At 36.5% G+C, this 24,260-nt stretch overlaps 4 protein-coding genes and 1 long non-coding RNA gene across 5 annotated transcripts; all 5 read left to right on the plus strand.

Annotated features, from left to right (window-relative positions):
• Positions 1 to 1,623: 1,623 nt before the first annotated feature.
• On the plus strand, positions 1,624 to 2,199 carry LOC120358592 (the record flags this gene model as incomplete). The annotated part of the gene is made up of 2 exons (XM_039453198.1): positions 1,624 to 1,862; positions 1,955 to 2,199. Coding segments are annotated over exons 1-2 (471 nt in total), but the record flags the coding sequence as incomplete, so codon positions are not given.
• A 98-nt stretch (positions 2,200 to 2,297) lies between these two features.
• LOC120358502 lies at positions 2,298 to 9,078 on the plus strand. Its single transcript, XR_005575443.1, has 2 exons — positions 2,298 to 2,437; positions 8,926 to 9,078. It is a non-coding gene; the product is annotated as an uncharacterized LOC120358502 (long non-coding RNA).
• A 5,788-nt stretch (positions 9,079 to 14,866) lies between these two features.
• LOC105206388 lies at positions 14,867 to 15,958 on the plus strand. The gene has a single exon (XM_011175889.2). It carries the CDS (start codon positions 14,867 to 14,869, stop codon positions 15,956 to 15,958), a length of 1,092 nt encoding a protein of 363 aa, XP_011174191.2.
• Positions 15,959 to 16,123: 165 nt separating this feature from the next.
• Positions 16,124 to 18,157, plus strand: LOC113005885. The gene has a single exon (XM_026141794.1). The coding sequence runs from the start codon at positions 16,124 to 16,126 to the stop codon at positions 18,155 to 18,157; it is 2,034 nt and encodes a 677-aa protein (XP_025997579.1).
• Positions 18,158 to 19,113: 956 nt separating this feature from the next.
• Positions 19,114 to 20,313, plus strand: LOC113003363. The gene has a single exon (XM_026132413.1). It carries the CDS (start codon positions 19,114 to 19,116, stop codon positions 20,311 to 20,313), a length of 1,200 nt encoding a protein of 399 aa, XP_025988198.1.
• Positions 20,314 to 24,260: the final 3,947 nt, after the last annotated feature.

Below are 24,260 nucleotides of genomic sequence, written 5' to 3' on the forward strand. Positions count from 1 at the left end.
CAATCCTGTCCCATATGCCATGTAACACCAAAATTATTCAATATAATTTCAAACATAAAGGAAGAAAAATTTGTACCTATTATATTAAGACATCATTACAATACGGTATAAGTCCACTGCATGCTTGGATAAGGCTTCTTGAATTATGTTTACATATTTCATATCGACTTCCTATTAAAAAAGGGCAAATAAGATCTTTAGATAAAAAAATATGTGCAGAACAAAAAGCCAAAATCCAAGCAATGCTTTGGGAGAAATTAAACGTCAAAGTTGACAAACCTAAACCAGAAGGATGTGGTAATAGCAATAATGGAAACACAGCTAGAAGAGCATTTAAAGATCCCGAGCTGTTTGCAAAATATCTCGGTCTCAACACAATTACTTAAAAATTTCAAAACTATTTTAGTTGCTTTATTGCGTTACTTTCCTATCAATGCGTCTCGTTTTAAAGAATTTGGTATTGAGACTGCTGAATTATACATCAAATGCTATCCCTGGTATCCAATGTCAGTGACACTGCATAAAATTTTAGTGCATGGTAGTGAAATCGTGAGATTCAGCATTTTGCCAGTAGGGATGCTAGCCGAAGAGGCATCTGAAGCGAGAAACAAATATTACAAGAGTGACCGACTACAGCACAGTAGAAAAATCAATAGATCGGCAACCCTTGCGGATGTTTTTTATCGAGCAATGGATTCAACAGATCCTCTCGTTTCAAGCATAAATTTGAAATCAAGACTCCACAGTTACAAACGTCTCAAGCTTCCTCCAGAAGTTATACATTTACTTGAGATTCCTGAACCTAGTCAGTTTATTTCTGAAGCCGGTCAAAATGATTTTGATCTTGAAATAAATAAGAATTTTGATTTTAGTGAATATGATTCTGATTCTGAATCTGAATCTGAAGATGAATCAGAAAATATTCTTGATATAGAACTTACGGATGAGGAAAAAAATATATAATTTAGTTTGTTTCGTGATAGGTAAGGGAACATCTTAAAACAAGCACTTCGATTTGTGAGAGGCGAGGGGACTCACGTGAAACAAGCATCCTGAAAGAATCTAAAATCGCAAATCTTTCGTGATAGACTCTAGAAATTACAATGTTGTAGGTTAGTCATAGGTGTAACATTTAATTTTCTAAACTTTTGAATTGTAGTTAGCAGTATAAAAAGGCCGCCATATTAGGTCCGCCATTTTGAATTTAAAATTTTTGGTGTCAGATTCATTATAAATGACTTTAAAAACTCTTAACTATCATGTTATAGAAAAGTCCGAATTCGCTTAAAACTTTAAAAATTACGTTTGCCATATAAATTTGCATATTACATCTGGCATTTTAAATGTTGTATCTTTGACATTGGATTCGTAATTAGAGACCTCGATAACACCTAAATAACAAGTTTCAAGCAAATCCAGTTGATTTTGATAATTTGATTTTGATAATTATCCACCATTTTGTATCCGCCATTTTGTATTTTAAATATTTGACATCAAATTCGAAATCAGTGACCTCAAAAACCCCTAAATAGCAAATTTCAAGCAAATCCAGTTGATTTTGATAATTTTGTCTGCTACAAAGGAAAATATTAATCCTAATCTGCGCAAAATTTTTCAATAAAAATTCAGAAAAAAAATGTCATCAGAAGATAATGTTTCTGAAAAGACAAATGCAAAATCGAGTTTAGAAACACCAAGTACATCAAAGGACTATTATCACACGTATCAAGAGGACACATTTCATGAGATATCACCATTTCCAATGCGCAATGTATGCCCATCGAAATTACGTAAAACAAGTCTAATTAGTTCTCATATATCAGCATCAATTGATTCTACACCCTGCTCATCTCGTCCATCAGGTAAAATAATTCTATTTTTTTAATATATTTTATTCCTTTAAATCGTTATAGCAACAATTTTCGTTGAATATTAAGTTTTAATTGTATTACAGACAGTGTATTATCACATATATCTGAAGTGACCTTTGAAACAAAAACCCTTGGAAAGATGTATATGTTATATCAAGAAATGAGTAGTAAATTGGATGTGCTGATCATGAATCAATGCAGGTTAAATCGACATCTTCGTCCAAATGAAAGAAGAATAGTAAAGCCAACAGATCTTCCGGCACTACCATTAACAACAGAAGAAAAATTCGAAAAATATTTATCTAAAGATGACAACACAGGAGCGACTGTAAATGTTTTATTCCCTATTATACATGTATTTTTTATTTATCTTATTTCTTTTTAAATATTGATATTTCTACAGATTTGTTATATGAGTCAAATAATTGGACCTAAGGATAATACTAAGGAAGCAACGTATAAAGTACTGAAGAAACTTATTTCGAATATATTGGCATCCGAATTTACTTTGAAAGGTGGTACCAAAAAATGTTTTGACAAGCTGGCGTTGTATGAAGTTGTTCAAGGTAAAATCTAGTTATTGTAACATTTAAGAAATTATTCAAAATAATATTAACATAAATAAATATATATAAGTAGTATAGTAAGGCGGATTCTAACTCAGGGATCTGAGGGGGGCGCGGGGGCAGGAGGGGAATTTCACGACATGTCTTTGCCGTACTAACCGTGATGATGTCACGTGGGGGGAGTGGGAGGAACATTTCACGGCATGTATTTTGTCGTGCTAACTACACCTTGAAGGGAGGGGGTGATGCCACATGCCTACTCGCTCGCACGCCAATGTTCTTTTTGCCGTGCTAACTGCGTTTTGGAGGGGGGTAATGTCACCTCGATTTGTGCGGGGGCAAGGGGAATTTCACGGCACGCGTCTGCCGTACAGATCGTGATGATGTCTCGTGGGGGGGAACGGGAGGAACATTTCACGGCATGTATTTTGTCGTGCTAACCACGCCTTGAAGGGAGGGGGTGATGCCACCTCGCGGCGTTACCATAGATGATATCACTTAAGCACTGCGCTCTCACTCCTTCCCTGTATGCCTTCTTGCTCGCACGCCAACGCTCTCGACCGTCGTCTTGGAGGAGGGGTGATGCCACCTCGCGATGCTAATCATAGCATAGGTGATGGAAGCGCAAATGCGTTTTCTTTCTCACTCCCTCCCATATATTGCGCTCATCTTTGGTACAGCAGACGCTGCGATGTGGTGTGGCGATGCATCATCCTCCTTCCTATCCATACGCACGTTTTATTCTCGCTCGCTTGCTCATGCTCTCCCACGGCTTATCTTATACTACGCACGCCAATGTTCTCAATCGCACACATTCTTATTTCTAAGGTGTTCTCAGGAATGGAAGAGAATAGGGAAAATAATAATAATAATTTGTTTGAATGTAATATATTTTTTTCATTTTATTTATTTTAAAAAGAATATATAAAAATGGTTTTATTAACATATTATTTATTAAAATTATTTATTTTATTTTTTACATACACGAATAATTAAATATTTAAAAATTATAAGAAAATTGAAAAAATTATTAAAAAATAAGAGACTAAAAAATTATATAAAAAATTATATGAACAAATATATAAGATTTCGATAACACAAGAGATACATTTTATCAAGAGGTATGGCAGTGTCTCACACCAAGTGACCGTTGCATATTAAATACTTTATACTATTATATATAACATGATCGCACTATTGAACGTGTATCATACGTCTATTAAACTGATATCAAAGATCTATTTGTAACAACCAGTTTTTCTTGGATAGATATCGCGCACGGACGTAGCTCGTCGGGAATTCCAGGGCACGATCCGGGTTAAGAGAGAATTAGACTCGTGGGTTTGAACGTGTAAAATATGTACAAGTTTTATTGAGTGAAGGGACGAATACAATTGTCTTAAAGCTAGTATTTACAGAGGGTGCATCACTGCCGATACGTCGTCGGCCGTATCGCGCGCGGGGTGACGGCTATCTTGATCGCGGCGATCGTGAATACCGTCGGGCAACGGTTTCGGCGCAGGGAACGTCGTCGGCGCGGTTGCCACTTATTCACACGGCAGGTGCGTTGTTTACGCGGTCGGCGTTCTTGTCGGCGCGCCGGCGGCCTCGTGTTTTTCGGCCTTGCGAGGTCGCGTGCTCGGCTTTTCGCGGTCGTCAGCACGGTAGCGGGGCGCGGGGCGGCGCTCGGCCGAGCATCCCTTTAAATCCGCAGCTGGTATGTTGCGATCTCGCTCGCAGGCAGGATGCGACGGCTACGTCGAGTACGCTCGACGGAGGCAAAGACGCTTTACCCCGTTTTTCTGTAACCGCCGCGGTAGGATCGGATCGGTTTCGAGGAAAGCCGGTCGGGCAAGTACGCTTGCCTGAGCCCAAGACGCTTGAGCCCAGCTTCGGCGAGGAGAGACGGGTGCGAGAGTGGTAGCCGCCGAGAATGCTCGACAGAGGCCAAGACACTTGACCCCGGGACTACCTTAGGAGACTTCTGCGGAGACCTGATCGGCGGAATAACGGTCCGAACAGTCGGCGGAGAAGAAGCGCAGCATCTCGCTGCTCCGGCGCTTTTATACCCGCATCTCGAGACGTCGGGAACGTTCGGTGGCGGTTCGGTTCGTGTCGGAGCCAGCGTCCCCGCCGCTCGAGATCGGTTGCGTGGTGGGCGGACGGAGGCGAGTGAGCACGTCGCTAGCGCGTGCCGGTTTGGGGCCGGTGCGCGTGCGCGGCGCGTCACCGCGACGCGCGGATGCCTCGCTGTGCTCGCATTGGCGCGTTTGAAGTTGTTTATCGGCGCGTAGCGCCTCGTTTGACGCTCGGCGGATGTTCGGCCGGCGTTTTGCGGACGATGACCGGTCCGTCGGGGGGGGTCGCGCGGAGGCGGTTTGTTACATATTATACGTCTATGTCTACGTCTATCATACGTACATCGTACGTCTATCATACTACTACATTGTACTACTGACATTTGAGTGTAGTACGTTAGACATATTGCTCCCAATCCCCTGCTAGCACACATACCACTGTGTCCAAAAAGTAAGGTAACATTGCATTTATTTCGAAAATTTTTTATTTATTCTTGCAAATCAATTTCGTCCCCTTCAAAATAATCCCCCCCTGATATAATACACTTATTCCAACGGATTTTCCAATCTTCGAAACAGTTGTAATAATCGATTTCAGGAATGGCCTTTAGCTCCTTCTTCGCAGCGAAACGGTGTCCCCGGAGCGGCCGCTTGAGTTTGCTGAATAGCCAGAAGTCGCATGGAGCCAAATCAGGTGAATACGGTGATTGTGGAACGATATTAGTCGAGTTTTTGGTTAAAAAATCACGAATCACCGTTTCGAGTCGATAGAAGAGATTCAAGCCGCTGCGAAGAAGGGGCTAAAAGCCATTCCTGAAATCGATTATTACAACTGTTTCGAAGATTGGAAAATCCGTTGGAATAAGTGTATTATATCAGGGGGGGATTACTTTGAAGGGGACGAAATTGATTTGCAAGAATAAATAAAGAATTTTCGAAATAAATGCAATGTCACCTTACTTTTTGGACACAGTAGTATATATACTACACACACCACACATATATATACTCGTACACTACTCAAAAAAAAAATAGGGAACACTTTCCAGACACCAAAAATTAGGCTATATTCAAATGACTGTAACTCGGTGAAAAATCATCGTAGATAAAAACTAAAAAAAGCATTTTGAAGCTTGAAGATCGAGCTTTAACGTTCTACCAGCAGATTTTCAAAATTCTTTTAACTTCCTTGTCTTATGCAGTAAAAAAGTACACCTTGTTTTGTTCGTTAAAATTTCGTATTTTTGACACTTTGCAGATCGACCAACAAATTTTTTTCGAATAATTCAAGTAAAATTTCATAAACTACAACATTTTACCTACAAAATGCTTTTTTAAAAATTTCTCTACGATTTTTTTTAACCGAGTTACGCAACTTTGAAGCTAAACCTGCATTTTTTACAAATGATATACGTACTCCGTGAAAAATCATCGTAGACAAAAAATCAAAAAACCATTTTAAAGCTCGAAGTTTCAGCTTTAACATGCTATTAACGGTTTTCAAAAATTTTCTCAATTTCTTAGTACTATGCCCCAAAAAGATACACTGTTTTTTCCTTAAAATAACGTATTTTTAACAGCCTGTAGCTCAATAAAAACATTTTTCTCGACAAATCCAATGCAAGTGCCTCAAAGTATGACATTTTCTCTACAAAATGCTTTTTTTAAAATTTTTTCTACGATTTTTTTTGACCGAGTTACAAGACTTCGAAGATATACATGTTTACAGTACATTTTTCCAAAAAATGACGTCTACCGCCGATATTAGCATTACCCATTGTGCACTACGTGGAGGTTGCCGGTCGGATTTTTGTACATCGTGTGTGTATGTGTGTGTGTGTGTGTGTGTGCGTTTGTGCGCGTGTGCGTGCGCGCGTGCGTGCGTGCGTGCGTGTGTGTGTGTGTGTGTGTGTGTGTGTGTGTGTGTGTGTGTGTGTCACAGCAGAGATAAGGAGCCCACAGTTCGTCACTTCTGCAGTATTTAACGACTCCAAACCTTCTTTACTGTGTATGTGTGTGTGTGTGTGTGTGTGTGTGTGTGTGTGTGTGTGTGTGTGTGTGTGTGTGTGTGTGTCACAGCAGAGATAAGGAGCCCACAGTTCGTCACTTCTGCAGTATTTGACGACTCCAAACCCTCTTTACTGTGTATGTGTGTGTGTGTGTGTGTGTGTGTGTGTGTGTGTGTGTGTGTGTGTGTGTGTGTGTGTGTGTGTGTCACAGCAGAGATAAGAACCCCGCAGTTTGTCACTTCTGCAGTATTTAATGACTCTAAACCCTCTGTGCTGTGTGTGTATGCGCTCGCGCGCATGAGAGTTCAATAGTGGGTATTTCCTCCTCTCTAATCAATTACTGCTTGCAAGCGTTTTCGCATATTTATACATCTTGCAATACAATCTTGCGGAATGTTGTGCCAAATTTCCGTTAAAATTTCTCCCAATTTTTCTAAATTTCGCAGCTGTTCCTTGCTACGCCTTAATCGTCGTTCCATTTCATCCCAAATGTGCTCGATTGGATTTAAGTCCGGGCTATTGGTGGGATGATTTAACAGTCTAATTGCGTGTCGTTGAAAAAAACGTCGCGTTATATTCGCCGTATGAGGTCGAGCGTTGTCCTGCATGAAAATAAAGTTCCGACAGGTTCGATTTAATAGTAAAACGTGTGGTCGTAGAATATCGTTAATATAACGAACACACACGAAATACACGCCATTGAACACTCATGCGCGCGCGCGCATACACACACAGCAGAGAGGGTTTGGAGTCATTAAATACTGCAAAAGTGACAAACTGCGGGGTCCTTATCTCTGCTGTGATACACACACACACACACACACACACACACACACACACACACACACATATACACAGTAAAGAGGGTTTGGAGTCGTTAAATAGTGCAGAAGTGATGAACTGTGGGCTCCTTATCTCTGCTGTGACACACACACACACACACACACACACACACACACACACACACATACACACACACACACACACACGATGTGCAAAAATCCGACTGGCAACCTCCACGTGGTGCACATTGGGTAATGCTAATGTCGGCGGTAGACGTCATTTTGCGGAAAAATGTACTGTAAAAAATGTATATCTTCGAAGTCTTGTAACTCGGTCAAAAAAAATCGTAGAAAAAATTTTAAAAAAAGCATTTTGTAGAGAAAATATCATACTTTATGGCACTTGTATTGGATTTGTCGAGAAAAATTTTTTTATTGAGCTACAGGCTGTTAAAAATACGTTATTTTAAGGAAAAAACAGTGTATCTTTTTTGGAGCATAGTACTAAGAAATTGAGAAAATTTTTGAAAACCATTAATAGCATGTTAAAGCTGAAACTTCGAGCTTTAAAATGTTTTTTTGATTTTTTGTCTACGATAATTTTTCACGAAGTACGGATATCATTTGTAAAAAATGCAGGTTTAGCTTCAAAGTTGCGTAACTCGGTCAAAAAAAATCGTAGAGAAATTTTTAAAAAAGCATTTTGTAGGTAAAATGTTGCAGTTTATGAAATTTTACTTGAATTATTTGAAAAAAATTTGTTGGTCGATCTGCAAAGTGTCAAAAATACGAAATTTTAACGAACAAAACAAGGTGTACTTTTTTACTGCATAAGACAAGGAAGTTAAAAGAATTTTGAAAATCTGCTGGTAGAACGTTAAAGCTCGATCTTCAAGCTTCAAAATGCTTTTTTTATTTTTTATCTACGATGATTTTTCACCGAGTTACAGTCATTTGATAATAGCCTAATTTTTGGTGTCTGGAAAGTGTTCCCTATTTTTTTTTTGAGTAGTGTATATTATTACCATATTATTTTTTAAATAATATGCTTATAATATACAACATAACTATAACTATTAACAAATAGTTTTGAATAGTAATTACATTTATTTTAAATAGTAATTGAATAATAAAGTATTCATGTTTCCAATAGTATTTAATAATACTGTATCGTAATTTTATATATGATATTTCAATAATTCCTTTCTATATAAATCTAAATATAAGAAATACGTATATGAAGAAAAAGTTGCTATATTGTATTGTTACAATATTTATTATTATATATCTAATTAATACAGAAATTATTTAAGTAACTATTTAAACTATTAATACAAAATAAATGGAAAATAATTGCACGAAATTGTAAAATTTATATCACACTTTCAAGCATGTAGAATAATAAATCTTTTTATAATAACATTTACTTAATCTTGTTATTTTTATTCAATTTTTTTTTCTTATTTTGTTCTTGTAAAAAGTAATATTATTGTTATTATTATTTTGCAGATTACATGAATAAATATAGGCACTAAGATTTAGCTGCGACCGAAAAAGGCTTTCTTACTATCATTGTGTTGTTACACTATCAGTCTAATAACATATTTGTAATTTTGCAGATTGTTTTAATTTTTTCAAAATGTGAATATTAATTAAAGAAAGAAGTGGAAAATTTGACTTGAGATGGCTACCAGAAAGATAATTTGAAAGATAACTTGTCATCCGCATATATTCCAGGAGGGGAATCAAAATTGATTAAATAAGTTTAAAAGCTTTCGATAAGAAGAAGAAGAAGAAGAAGAAGAAAAGAAAAACAAGAAGAAGGCATTATGACTACAATCAACAATATGATTACTCATATTATTTCTGTTATTCAATAATGTATTTTAACAATTGTTATTCATTTAGTAGCCCACTTTTAATATTGTTAATATATTAATACATAATAATTGATAATTGTTATAAGGCATTTTTATTTTTAAGTTTTTCTAATTTTTTTGAAATATATTTTTAACATTAATTACACATATTTCTTTATTATTTTTGAACTTGAGTTATCATACGAATGTACCTATACATACATTTGAATGCTTTTTTGTTATTTAACTTTTTATTCGTATATATATTTCGAATTATACAATAACATGGAATCAAAATAATACTGAAATAGTATTATCAAATTGTCAATAAATTGAAAATTAAGGATTAATTAGAGTATATCGTAATTATTAATTTGCAAGTTTAAACAATTTATTTTCTTCTAACAATGTAGAACATTTCATTTCCATTTAGAGTTTTTTTTAAATACATAATTACGTTACAAAGTATTTGTATCTGTGGAGGCAAAACATTCTACATTGTTAGAAAGAAATAAATTGTTTAAACTTGCGCATTAATAACCGTAATATACTCTTAATAGTCCTTTCTTTATTGAATATAATAGAATTTTGTTAATATGATTTCTTAAACTAAATTTTTATTTAAAATTTTTTTTGATAAATCCATTAACATTTTAGATAGCACTGTATTTAGAAACATTACAGACATCATTTTATATTTGTTGTTTAATGTTAAACAGGGACAAAATAATATTGCTAATGTTACGTCCCGACCGAGCGCGGTCGCGTTTCGGCGAAACTGGCTGTTTCGAAGCCTAAGCTTCGGGGGCTCCACAGCCCAGGAGCGGATCGCGTGGCCGGATTTACCGGCGGACGGGCCCGATTTTCCGCGACCGATGGCCTAGTGAGGGGAGTGTGAGGACGGATAATCGCAGCAGGTGGAGGCTCTTAATGGATGACACTGTGATTAATGGTATTACAATTTATTTAGGAGAGATACAGCGCGTGCACAGAGTGGCGCGTAAGAGTGGAACATAGAAAATATGTAGATGGCGAAGACTAGAGAGAAAACAAGTCCCTAGCAGGATGGCGACGCAAATCTAAAGCCACGTCTCGCAATTCCCAATAGGGAGTTTTGTAACTTTAGAAGGGGTGCCGCGAGAGCGCGAGTATGGTGGCGTCGGAATCGTTCCAGGGACTGTCTTCTTCCCGGATTAAATAAGTTATGAATTCTTCCAACTCGTGGGGGCAACGGTCACAATCGAGAGGGTGACGGCGGGCAGCTATGGGCGCGCGGCAAGAATCGCACTTTTGCGGATTGTATGGATGGCCAAGATAGATATAGTGGGTAATTACCCCGAGGTAGTTTTCTTTCTTAGAGCTTGAGTGTTTGCTTTTACACTCGAGGCATAATACTGTTGATTCGTCGTCGTTACGAAAATACAGAGAGGTTACGCACTGGGCACTGCGTAACCATATACAGAACGAGCGATTCGCTTCGCGTTGGGTACGGACCGAGAAAATGGCAATGCGCTGCGGTGGGCACATACATCTAATTTACCGTATACTTATTACTCTTCAGGGCATAAACATGTGCACGTCTCTTCGATCTCTATTATAGTAGGCTCGGTGTTAAGGTATGGCTTGTTTTCCGAGTCGTACAAATGACGCGCGAGGTCGTTCAGTGCTTCGTAGCACTCGGCGCAGTCCACCGCGGTCTCCGGAAATGAGATTAAACGATTGCAGGACGTGCAGCGTATGGCTTTTTCGTCCCCGCCGACAATTAAATAGTGACGCGTGACTGAGTTGTAAAATATGCGGTCGCGAAGGGGGAGGTTATTTTGGCACCTGTCGCAAATGATGGTGTGATTAATTTGGTGCTGATGGAAGGTGGCCAGGCTACACAACGCGGAGTTAAGTCAATTGAAATATGGGGCTTGAGTTGAAAAATACGCGTTATGTGACATGCTTTGTTGAACGTTGCGACTTAGCTTTAGAATGGCAGTTGCTGTTGAAACTGTTGCCTATGCCTTGGTAGCCGCTCTGGTCAGGTGATGATCGTCCTCGTCCTTCCCGGCTGTCCGGTTGTCCTCGGGCCTCGATCGTGATACTTCTGTTTATGCACTACACTCACGTCACGGTGTTGCATGCATGGAAGCGGGGATGCATGGAAGCGGGGGAGGTTAAGCGTGGAAATTAAGCGAAAAGCATTTGTATATAAACTACCCTTTTATTACTAGGATATAAAGGGTAAAAGAAGTGAGTTACAAAAGCGCAATTTAAACTACGATTACATTAAAATTAAGCTTACAGTAAAATTTGAAATAACAGTGGATTTAGGGTTAGGCTTAGAATTAGAATTAGAATTGGAATTAGAATGTATCTTGATTTAGGATTTGAGTTAGAGTTTGAATTTAGAGTGGATTTTCGAATTAGAATTAAGATTGGAATTAGAGTGACTCGCTTGGATTAACGCGAACTAGTAGCTCAGGGGAACTCGGTCGCTACAATTGCGACACGGAACCCTCCTGGCTACACTAACCCTGATCTCTACTGTCGAGTTCGAACTGCACTGCGTCGCGGGCTGCATCTCTATTTATACGATTTTTGAGACAAAGCTCTGAAAAAAGCGCGGCAAGTTGGTACCCTTAGTGGGGGTTGCTGCTGATGCAACCACCACTCAGATTTCTTAAGTGAGAAAACTCAAGTTCAAGTGCCGTGCGAGCGGACTTCTCCGCCGCGACCATCCGGCACTGAGAAATGTCAGGGAAATGTCAGTTCACGATTTTATGACTTTAACGGTCGCGCAACAAATTTCTCTGTCGCGGTGTCTTTCAAGTGCCGTGCGAGCGGACTTCTCCGCCGCGACCATCCGGCGCTGGAAAATGTTGGATTGAGATTTTATTACTTTTCGAGTGTCGTAGGCGCAGTTTTCCTCTAGCAACCTTCCGTCACTGGAAAATGTTAAATATGATTTTACGACTTACTGGCCGTGCGTGCAGATCGCTCTGCCGCGACTATCCGGCGCTGGGAAATGTTAAATAGACATTAGTCTATGATTTTTATGACTTACTGGCCGTGCGTGCAGATCATTCTGCCGCGACTATCCGGCGCTGGAAAATGTTAAGAACAGGATGCGACCTGACAGTTAGATTTGTTAGCGAATGCCGGCTTGCCCGTCTGTTTTATACCGGTGTCGAAAAAAATTTATACTCGCAACGTCGCGGACGTGACACTAATAAAATTTCTATTGGTATTTTTAATTTTTGAACGTAAAAAATTCTAAATAATGTAAAATTAAAATATATAGAATTTTGTAACAAGATAATGTATTTCTTTTAAGTAAATTAATTTTTTAAAATTATTATTATGGATATATTACAACCACTTTTTTTCTTCCACCGATTATACAGTACATTAGATTTTTATAAACCATATGTCCTAAATCATAAATATTTCATTATTTTGAGTTTAGAATCTGTTAAACAACATTTTGATGAATATAACTGTTTATGTTTCAATGGAAAATATTAGATATAAACAAAGTTATTTAATAAAATGAAATTGGATATCATATTACCCTCTTCTTTAATAATTTTTGCATATATTATCTATTGTAGTACATTGTCATTCTCTAATGATCTTTTTTTGAAGGGGACGGTTAACCTTTATAATTTTTTAAAATGATAAACGTCCATATAAAGATATATAATATTTTTTATGATTTGTAAAAATATGGTGGATCAATTGTAAAATATATATTTATAAAACTAAAACGGTACTATAAATTTTAATTATTAAAAGTTTTTTATTTTGATCAAGTATTACATTGTATGAAAACATGAGATTTAATAAAGTTTTGTAATCAATAAATTAATTAAAAATGTTAGGAAAAAGAAAATGTTTGAATAAAAATATTATAATTAATTATATAAAAAATAAAAAGTTGAAAAATTAAAAAGTTTATTAAAGTTAGTAAAAAGTTAAAAAATATATAATAAAAATTAAAATAATCTTTAATATATATACATAATCTTATTATATTTGTTTTAAAACACCAAATTCGTGCGTGTACGGAGTGGAAACATGAAAATGACATCCCTACAATGAATTGTAAGTAGACGCATTTTAGTTTATTAAATATATTAATAGATCAAAAACAATCTAACAAATCTATGTTTTTTTAGGAAAAAAACAACTCGCTTTTATCAAATATAGACTGTATGTATTATTTTAAATTAGTATTTATATTTCTTTTTGAGGACATACAACGATCCGAAACACTGAAGTTGTGTATGTACGGAGTGGAAACGTGAAAATAGCATCATTATAACGGATTGTAAGTAAACGCATTTCAGAATACGCATTTTATTTAATGTATAAATAGATCCAAATCAAATTTTTAATAAATTTTTGTTTTTTTTTTTTAGGGAAAACAACCTGTACGTTCTCATCAAACAGACTACATGTATTACTTTAAATTAATATTTATATTTCTTTTTTAATATAATTTTAAATAATCTTTTTTATATAGTTTTAGTTAACATATTAAATAATTATTTAATTCCGAAATATCGTAAATGTAATAAATAAAATTTATTATTAAAAAAATTTATAAATATTTTACCTGATTGTAATACCCCAATTCTTTCAGTTTTGCTTTCTTCAACCAGATCCAAATTACAATATTCTTTTTCGTTAAAATCCGTTATATGTATTTCTAATTTATTATTGCCGTCAGTTAAGGAACTATACCTAATTATTTAAAATTTCTAATGGTATTTCTAAAGTTTTGAACGTAAGAAAATTCTAAATTAAAATTTTAAACAATAAAAAATTAATTAATTAATTTTGTACCAAAGTAATGTATTTTTTGAAAATAAAAAATTAACTTTAAAAAATTATTTTTTATGGACAATCATGTTAGAACCACTTTTTTTCTTCCATTGATTTTACAATATATTAGATTTTTATAAAGCACATATCCGAAGTAATAAATTTTTTATTATTTTGAGTTTAAAATCTGTCAAACAACTTTGACGAATATATTTGTAAAAAAAATATCAATTTAAAAATATTAGTTATAAATAAAATTATATTCAATAAAATGGAAATAGGTGCTGTATAAATTTGTAGAGCGATAGTTCATGAAACGAGGTAGTTTGAAATCGATGTACGTATCGAACCGCGCATGACAATTCTCAAGTAGGTGGGAACAAGGATCCTCGGTCGAAGAAATCCGGCGTACGTTAGTATATACATTCGCGATTGTATTGCCGAAAGGAGAGCATAATTCTTGTGACGACGTTGTACAACGGAATTATCTATTATACTCAAATCGTAATAAAGTGACTTATTCGTAATAAATTAAACCATCTTCAATTATTCAATCAAGCCATTCAATTTAAGCTCAATATTTAAATTAAACGCTACAATCTTTACATTATGGTCCTTCGAGCCGGATCACGCGTGTGCGCGTGATCATCAAGTGATATAACAAATGACGATTAATGACAATTACAATTAAAAACGCTATTAACAACGGTTGTATAGCACTCGATCGACTCCGGGGTGCCAGGTGTTATTCAGTGATCGTGCGGAGCCGCATTCCATTGGCACGCGTCGGCTGCATGATCGGAGCTTAGTGCCGCGCGAAATTCTTTCGCTGAAAGGTAAATTCGAGTGAGCAATTGTGACTGTGGAATAATAACGGAGAAACAAGATGAGCATAGACGGACTTAGAAGACAGCGAGGACGTCTGAAGGCGAAGTTGACGACAATAGAGTCTTTTGTGACTCGCATTGAGAACGATTTGAATATTACGGCAACTAAGGAGATTGAGACACGTCTTCAATATTTAGACGAGACATATAATAAATTTCAAGTCATATCACAGCAATTAGTATCCCTGGTGCCTGAAGAAGAATCTGAGAGGGATGCAAACGAGGAGTTAGAATTTGACGAACGATATGTCACCTTAAAGTCGATGCTGGTACATTACATGGAGCGGCTTAAACCATCATTGCCTGCTTCGAGTTCGGATACTGAGGGTCGTTCGGTGGATTCATTGGCGGCGATTCTAGAACAGCAAACCGCGCTCCTTGAGCGGTTGTCGGAGCGATCGAGTGAGGCGGGCGGCGATGTGTTGTCACAATTGTTAGCACAGCAGACTCAGGTGTTGGAAAGAGTAAGTGTACAGTCAGGAGCATCGCGGGAGCCTCATGTCAAGCTGCCGATCATCAGATTGCCCACATTCAGCGGGAACATTGAAGACTGGAAGAGATACTCAGACATGTTTAAAACATTAATACACGACAGTGAATTGTCGAGCGTACAAAAGCACCAGTATTTAGTTGGATCTTTAAGCGGTCCAGCAGCACGAATAATAGAATCGATTGAGATCTCGGAACAGAATTATGCGATTGCTTGGGAGCTACTAAAGGGGCGGTACGAGGATGAGAGAGCCATTAAAAAGCGACACATCCAGTGCCTGTTTGAGATGCCGCGGGTGCATCGAGAATCCGCTGGCGCAATTCAGAGTCTCGTGGATCACGTTCAAAAACATTTGAGAATTTTGCAGTCGATGAAACTTCCCACGGAGTCCTGGGGAGAGCTCATAATATTTCTGATTGAAAGAAATCTGGATAACGTCACGAGAAAGTCTTGGGAAGAACATATTGAACAACAGGAAAATATACCAACTAGTGTTATCCTGGATTTTCTACAGCGTCGATGCCAAGTACTAGAGCGGGCATCCTTGAACGGAGACTCGAGAGACCACGTCGACCATAATCGACCAACCACGAGACCATAAATCAAGGACGGACTCAAGGCAGGAAAACGACAACAGCCGTGTTCAAATCTGCGGAACAAAATATCGCTATCCACAACGGTCCAGGGAGGACAATGCAACTTCTGCCAGGGATCACATCTTATTTATTCATGTAGTCAATTTCTGAGGCTCTCGCCTGACGAAAGGATGCGAGAGGTCAAGCGATTAAAATTGTGCCTCAATTGTCTAAAAACCAATCATTTTGCTGGCGAATATAGATCGAGCGGATGTCGGCGGTGCGGAGAGAGGCATAATACACTCTGTCACTCTGCGGCAGAAGCAGGAGGCTTTTCGGCTGAGGCGAGAGGAGGATCGGCCGCGGCGGAGGAGAAGTCATCAGGGACCGAGGCGTCAGGAGCGGCGAGCGGCGGTTCGGTGTATCACGTGGCAGGTGAACTCAAGCGTGGGCAGGTCTTAATGTCCACGGCAATTGTAAATGTAAAAGGGGCGGACGGTGGCAACTATCAATTAAGAGTGCTGTTAGATAGCGCGAGTGAAATAAATTTTGTAACTTTGACAGCATGTAAGAAATTGGGAGTCAAACTAGACGACGTTCATCAAAATATAAATGGTTTGAATAATATGAACTGCATCATAAGACATAGCTGTCAATTGCAAGTAAAGTCACGCGTATCGGAATTCGAATTAAATTTGCAATGTTTGGTAGTTCCGAGAATAGCAGGGGAATTACCGCCCTTTACCATTGAGATCTCAAAATTGGCAATTCCGGGGAATTTGAAATTGGCAGACCCAATTTTTTACAATCCTGGTAGAATCGATGCGCTAATCGGCAGTGAGTTCTTTCTGCAATTATTGCAGGCCGGGAGGATCGAGCTCGGCGAAGGTTTGCCGACGCTGCAAAATAGTAAGCTCGGCTGGGTGATAGCGGGTTCGATTCCGAGTCATTTAATCGCGAGTCGATCGACCAACCGTCCATTCGAATGCTCATACATGTTTATTTGTAAGACAAGATTCTATTTACAACGAATTAGCAAGGTTTTGGGAATTGGAGGAATACGAAATGAAGGACAATACAAGGAGTCAACAGAGGATCAGGCATGCGAAGACTACTTTGTAAATACGATAACGCGAAACATTTCGGGACGGTTTGTCGTTCGACTGCCTTTCCGAGGAAACAAGGCACAGTTGGGCGAATCTCGACAAATAGCAGAAAAACGGCTAAACTATTTAGAACGGAAATTTCAGCGCGACCCTGAATTTCACGCGCGGTATTCGGAATTTATGCGGGAATACATTCGTCTAAACCACATGTCGCAAGTCGACAAAGATGACGATACGAAATTTGCGGTGTATTTACCTCATCATGGTGTCATTCGGGAGTCAAGCACCACCACCAAATTACGCGTGGTATTCGACGGGTCCGCGAAAACTGCATCGGGAGTTAGTTTAAATGATACATTGATGGTGGGAGCAGGTTTGCAGGATAATATTATCGACTTGCTTTTGCGATTTAGATTGCATGCCATAGCGATTACAGCGGATCTCCAAAAAATGTACAGGCAGGTTATAGTACACGAACAGGATCGGAATTATCAGCGGATCCTCTGGCGATTCTCTTCGGGCGATTCGATACAGGAGTATAATTTAAACACCGTAACATACGGATTAGCGTGCGCACCATTTTTAGCTATACGCTGCGTCAGACAATTGGCAATCGATTCGAGCAGTCAATTCGGCGAGGCATCAAGAGTCTTGCTGAATGATTTGTATGTCGATGATATCTTGACTGGTGTCAGTTGTGAATTTGAAGCAACCAAGTTGATTTCGCAGTTAAAGACACTGTTGAACGACAGCGGCTTCGAACTTCACAAGTGGTATTCGAATTGTGATGAAGTCATGAATGAATTGAGGCCGACCGACCGGGTTCGGGAATCGTCATCAATCGCGATCAACATAGACGCAGTAAAAACCTTAGGATTAAATTGGCACTACAGGCGGGATATCTTCCAGTTCACTATTCAACCAATTAGCGATTCCATTAAAACGAAACGTCAAGTATTGTCAACTATTTCACAATTGTTCGATCCTTTAGGATTAATAAGCCCTATATTAATTCGCGCAAAACTGATTATGCAGGGAACGTGGTCCGCGAATTTGAAGTGGGATGATCCACTGACCGGCGAACTTCAGAGGGCGTGGAGGGAGTACGTGAATGATTAGAGGGAGATACATTCGATTAAGATCCCGCGTCGAATAGTTCCGGGCTCCGCAACTCGTTTGAATATGCATGCATTTTGTGACGCATCAATGAAAGCATATGGTGCATGCATCTATTTGCAGACTATTGACAGTAACGGCCATTGCAATTCCAGATTGGTTTGTTCAAAGTCGCGTGTGGCTCCTGTTAAAAGTAAAACCGTCACACTGCCAAAGCTGGAGCTATGTGGAGCTGTAGTTTTGGTCCGCTTAATTAAAAATGTAAAGAAAGCCCTTGGAGTTGAATTGGACAATATCTATGCGTGGAGTGATTCCACGATAACGTTAGCGTGGATTTCCGGCGATCCGTCACGGCAAAAGGTATTTGTATCGAATCGAGTGGCCGAGATCCAATCCTTGCTTTCCGCTGATCATTGGCGTCATGTTAAAAGCGCTGACAATCCGGCCGACTTGATCTTGCGCGGTACAAGTCTGTATGACTTAGAACAGTGCAGGCTTTGGTGGGAGGGCCCTGAGTAGCTGTCTCGGATTAATGAGTATTCACAGGATGGAGCGCGATTGACAACTCTGTCGCAGGTTGAGTCGGAGATCGTTAGGTCTGAGGAGCGGTCGGAGTCTCGGGTTTTTTTGAATGTTGACGGTTTGAATCGGACGGTGGATGCATTGATCAACAAGTGTTCGTCGCTGTCAAGAGTGGAACGTATTGTGGCGTGGATGTTTCGATTTGCCCTTAATGCTCGATCAATTAAAACAAAACGTCGGTTCGATTGTTTGTCCATATGTGAAATTATGACCGCTCATAAAGCTTTAATCACGGCAATACAGCAGGTTCATTTCGAAAGCGTACTTGCAAGTATAAGGAAAACCGGACATATTAATTTAAACAGCAAGTTGATTTCCCTTAACCCGTTCTTGGATGAGAGGGGTATTATCAGGGAGGTAGACTGCAAAATGCATCAATGTCATTAGATCAAAAGCATCCCATTCTGTTACCCCCGAAAAGTAGGTTCACTAGATTGCTATTCGAGCGCGAACATCGTAGATTACTACACGCAGGCCCACAGGCATTATTATACTCGATTCGCCGGCGATATTGGACGGTTGGAGGGAAGAATGTCGCGAGAAGAGTCGTTCATAATTGCGTGATCTGTTTTCGTAACAAACCGAGAGCATTATCACAATTAATGGGGCGACTACCCGCAGATCGCGTGACTTCAAGGCGCCCATTTTTTGTTACCGGCGTGGACTTTGCCGGACCAATTACAACGTTGGTCAATCGGGGCCGCGGCAGAAAAACTAACAAATCTTATATTTCATTATTTATTTGCTTTGCTACGAAAGCAATACATCTGGAGGCCGTTAGCGACTTGAGCGCGTCTTCATTTATTGCTGCATTGAGACGCTTCATCGGGCGTCGAGGCTGTCGGCAGCGCATCTATAGTGATAATGCGACCAATTTCGTGGGTGCTAAAAATGAAATCTATGACATCCAAAGACTCATCCAAGAACAATTTCAGAAATTAAATGATGAAGTTTGTGTATCCAACAATATAGAATGGAAATTCATTCCCCCGTCATCTCCCCATGTGGGAGGAATTTGGGAAGCCGGTGTAAAATCATGCAAGTTCCATTTGAGGCGAATCATCGGTGAGACGTTGTTGACTTTCGAAGAGTTGAACACGGCTTTGATTCAGATCGAGGCGTGTTTAAATTCGCGGCCGATTTGTCAATCGCCTTCCACTCCTGTTGATTTGCAGCCGCTTACACCGGGGCACTTTCTTATTGGAGAGCCTCTGACGGAGCTGGCGGATATTGATACGAGTGACGTACCAATTAACCGCCTCGATCGGTGGCAGTTGATACAGAAAATTAGGAGAGACTTTTGGAATAGATGGAGTCGAGAATATTTAACGTCATTGCAGAGTAGGAGTAAATGGAAAATCGAGAAACCAAATCTGAAAATCGACGATGTTGTATTAATTCAGGATAACAATGCGCCGCCGTTAAAATGGAAATTAGGAAAGGTTCTCGAAATTCACGAAGGAAGTGATCACAGGGTACGCGTTGTTACCTTGAAAACTGCAAACGGAACATGCAAAAGAGCGATTAACAAACTCTGTAAATTACCAATCGCTGACGACGATATAATAGAAAATTAATTTAAATTAATTAGCATTAATTTGGTGGGAGAATGTATAAATTTGTAGAGCGATAGTTCATGAAACGAGGTAGTTTGAAATCGATGTACGTATCGAACCGCGCATGACAATTCTCAAGTAGGTGGGGACAAGGATCCTCGGTCGAAGGAATCCGGCGTACGTTAGTATATACATTCGCGATTGTATTGCCGAAAGGAGAGCATAATTCTTGTGACGACGTTGTACAACGAAATTATCTATTATACTCAAATCGTAATAAAGTGACTTATTCGTAATAAATTAAACCATCTTCAATTATTCAATCAAGCCATTCAATTTAAGCTCAATATTTAAATTAAACGCTACAATCTTTACAGGTGCTATATTATCTTCTTCACTTTGATGAATATAGGTATTCATAAAAAAATTTAAATTTGGAAATATTAGTTTTAAATAAAGTTATTCAATAAAATAGAAATGGATGCCATATTACCTTCTTCTCATCTAATTATTTCTACATATATTACCTGTTGTGATACATTTACATTTTCTAATGATCTTTTTCTGGAAAAAGAACAGTTAACACTTATAATTTTTGCTAATGGTAAACGTTCATTCAGAGATTTAATATCTTCGATATTTTGTACCAAAAAATATGGTGGATCAACTGTAAAGTAAATATTTATAAAATTAAAATATTAATTTTATTTAATGACATTTTTTTTTATCAAAAAATTTGATATATTCAATCAAATTTTGTAATCAATAAATCAATTAAAAATATTAAGAAAAAAATGTTCGAATAAAAATGTTTTAACTACATAAATTTAAAAAATTCAATAAATTAATTATAAATTTTTTTTATAGAATATAATATTAAATTAAAATAAATTTATATTTATTATGATAAAACAAAATTTTAAATGATTATTCAATTTTCAAATATTATGATAAATGTGATAAATAAAATTTGTTATTAAAAAATTATTTTACCATGTTGTAATACTCCAACTATTTCAATTTTACATCCTTTAACTAAATCTAAATCTAAATATTCTTTTTCATTAAAATTCATAATATGTATTTCTAATTTAACATTGCCATCAGTTAGAGAACCACATCCAATTATTTTATTCAATCTATTATTATGGATGGCTGCAAAATTGGTTTTTATATACCCTTCAATCGCTAAAAAATATATATTAATTAGTAGGATAAAGATTATATATATAATAAGTATGTACCAAACGGATGGTGTTGTGAAATTTATCTAAGATATCAAATTAAAAATTCTTTATTTATAACTATACAGGGTGTCAGAAAAAAAGGGTCACATATTTTGATAGCAAGTAGTATTGATCAAAACAAAAAGAAAGTGACAGTACTACGCGAAGAAGTAATAAGGTAGTTGTGGTTTCGATTGGCTCGACGTCCGCATGAATCAACAAAATCGAATTATTTTTGTTGTGATGATCATTTTGTTGTAAATATTCAATATAAAACCATTATTTCCATTAGTATCTATATTTCTAAAGTTTTGAGGCTAGGTTATGAGAATAGTATCTAAGAATGATATGTTGTACAAATAATTCTTTAGTTGATACTATATTTTCTAACTAAAAGATGACATGGAAAATTATATTTGTTTCTCTTCAATGGGTGAGCCTATAAAAATGAAATCTGGAGTTATGCCACAGTTTTTCCTGTCAACTCGATAGAGAGCGAACTGCAAATTATTCCTTTCATCTTACTGACAATGAGATACGAAAGAGGTTACTGATATTTTGGCTACAGGATACTCTTTGTTTGATGTTAGAAATAAATGAACTTACATTGCAGCTTTTGCATTTCCTAACTTCAGCAGCGTTGAATTTGTCATTTTCCTTAATAAATTTACAAACCATAAATACATCTATTTTAAACAAATTTGTTAAATCAGCTTTAATAAAACCTGATTCTAAAATATTTGCTATATTTGAAACTACTTTTTGTTTATAATTTGATAATAATAATTGTGCGAAACTATCACACAGCAGAAGGCTCGAAGCACGCGGAAAAGGAACAACATCGTGACGTCACACCAATAGCGATGCGTTTTCATTCATTTGAATTTCTATGAATATTTGAACTTTATTATTAAAAAAATATAGACAAATTAACTGATTTTATTTTAATAAATCGTTATCATAGTACTTATATTTTGATAAAACAATTAAATTTTCCAATTCAAAAATTTATTTACGAACCCAATTTAACTCGTTGTGGTGAATTCGACGTAACATTAGATATATTATATTTTCCCAAGGTACATAATATAGTATTAGGTTGAATTAATAATTCGTACGGAACGTTGCTATTATTAAAATGCGAAATTTTTGGTGTACATGCTTGTGCACCATCTAAATGTATAATCTATAAATAAATATTTTAATTAATTATAGATATAAGAAATATTTCTTATCAATGTGATGTATTAACAATAATTAAATATTTAGTTGTTATTTTTTGTTATTATAATATGTATATTAAGTATAAAAGAAACATTCACGTGATTTGAGCGTATATGAGGTTCAATACGATTGATTTCCTCATTTCATACAACAATTTGGACTCGTCTACACGATCCGTTATTTAAGTAAAATTTAAAAAATTCGTATTGCTGGTTTGAACCCACATAACGTGGAGTCTCGATCCCATCCACGTAACTAACGATTTCACTATATAAAAAAGTTTATTTTTAAATTATCAATTTTATAAACTTAATTATGTAATACTTGAAAATATAGTATACTATTTTTAATTTATTAATTTTAATTTATTAATTTTATAGTTAGTTTCTTCCCTTTTTAAACCGTGTTTGAATTCTACTTTTATTATTTAAGTAATAGTTTTGGTAATAGTTTTGGAACCAAAGGGTATAGCGGAATAAGAAGAGTGATTTTGGGCCCCGCGCATAATCAATCGTTATATAGGGCAAAATATCTACCTAGATAAAAGAAAATTTTGTGTCAAGTTTCATTTCAAAAAACTCACAACTTTGAGATATCGCAAAAAATGTGATTTTTCATTAATATCTTTTTTCTCCGTTAAATCTAAATTAATCTATACAAAAAAATCATAGTTATAAAAGATATCCATATACATAAACTCTAATTTTTTTGTCATTCTGTGCTAAAAATTCTGTTTTTAAAAAAATCTAGAATTTTTGAAATTGCATTATCTTTTGATATAAAATAATGACCATTTCTAAAAAAATTCAGTGGATGAGTCATATAACATATTATATTCAAGATTTTTTTCAGATTTTTGAATTTGATGAAACGTGTAAAAAATAAATAAAAACTGATTTTTTAAATTATTTTTTGGTCTTAAGTACATCTGATTGACATGTAATACGTTGTTTTTAAATACAATTACCTCCGATTACACATTTGCAAACAGTAATATAAAATTATAGATTTTAACACAAAATGACAAAAAAATGAAAGTTTATTTATATGGATACTCTATATAATCATGAATTTTTTTGTAAATTATTTATTTAGATTTAACGGAGAAAAAAATATTAATGAAAAATCACATTTCTTGCGATATATCAAAATTGTGGGAGTCTTTAGAAAACTTGGCACAAAATTTTCTTTTATGTACATAGGTGCATTCTTTTAGGTACATAGGATATTTTGCTGTATATAATGCGATGATTGATTACACGCGGGGTCCAAAATCATTCGTCTTATTCCACTATACCCTTTCACATACATTCTTTTTGTATTACATATTACAAAAAAGCATTAATTTTATAAAATATAAAATAATATTATAAAATTACTATACTACCTGACAAATGACATTTTCTTTTATTTACGTTAAAAATTTTATTTTTAGCTTTCATAAAAAAATATTAATCTAAAAACAAAATAAGGTGCCAATATTTTATTATGATTTTCTTTAACTATATAATTATTACA

Source organism: Solenopsis invicta, chromosome 8, assembly GCF_016802725.1.
Source record: "Solenopsis invicta isolate M01_SB chromosome 8, UNIL_Sinv_3.0, whole genome shotgun sequence".
In the NCBI taxonomy this organism is placed as follows: Eukaryota; Metazoa; Arthropoda; class Insecta; order Hymenoptera; family Formicidae; genus Solenopsis; species Solenopsis invicta.

What these genes read in the sequence shown, in the direction of transcription:
- LOC105206388 (XM_011175889.2), top strand. Translation starts at nt 14,867, where the DNA reads ATGAGCATAGACGGACTTAGAAGACAGCGAGGACGTCTGAAGGCGAAG.
- LOC113005885 (XM_026141794.1), top strand. Translation starts at nt 16,124, where the DNA reads ATGCGAGAGGTCAAGCGATTAAAATTGTGCCTCAATTGTCTAAAAACC.
- LOC113003363 (XM_026132413.1), top strand. Translation starts at nt 19,114, where the DNA reads ATGTCATTAGATCAAAAGCATCCCATTCTGTTACCCCCGAAAAGTAGG.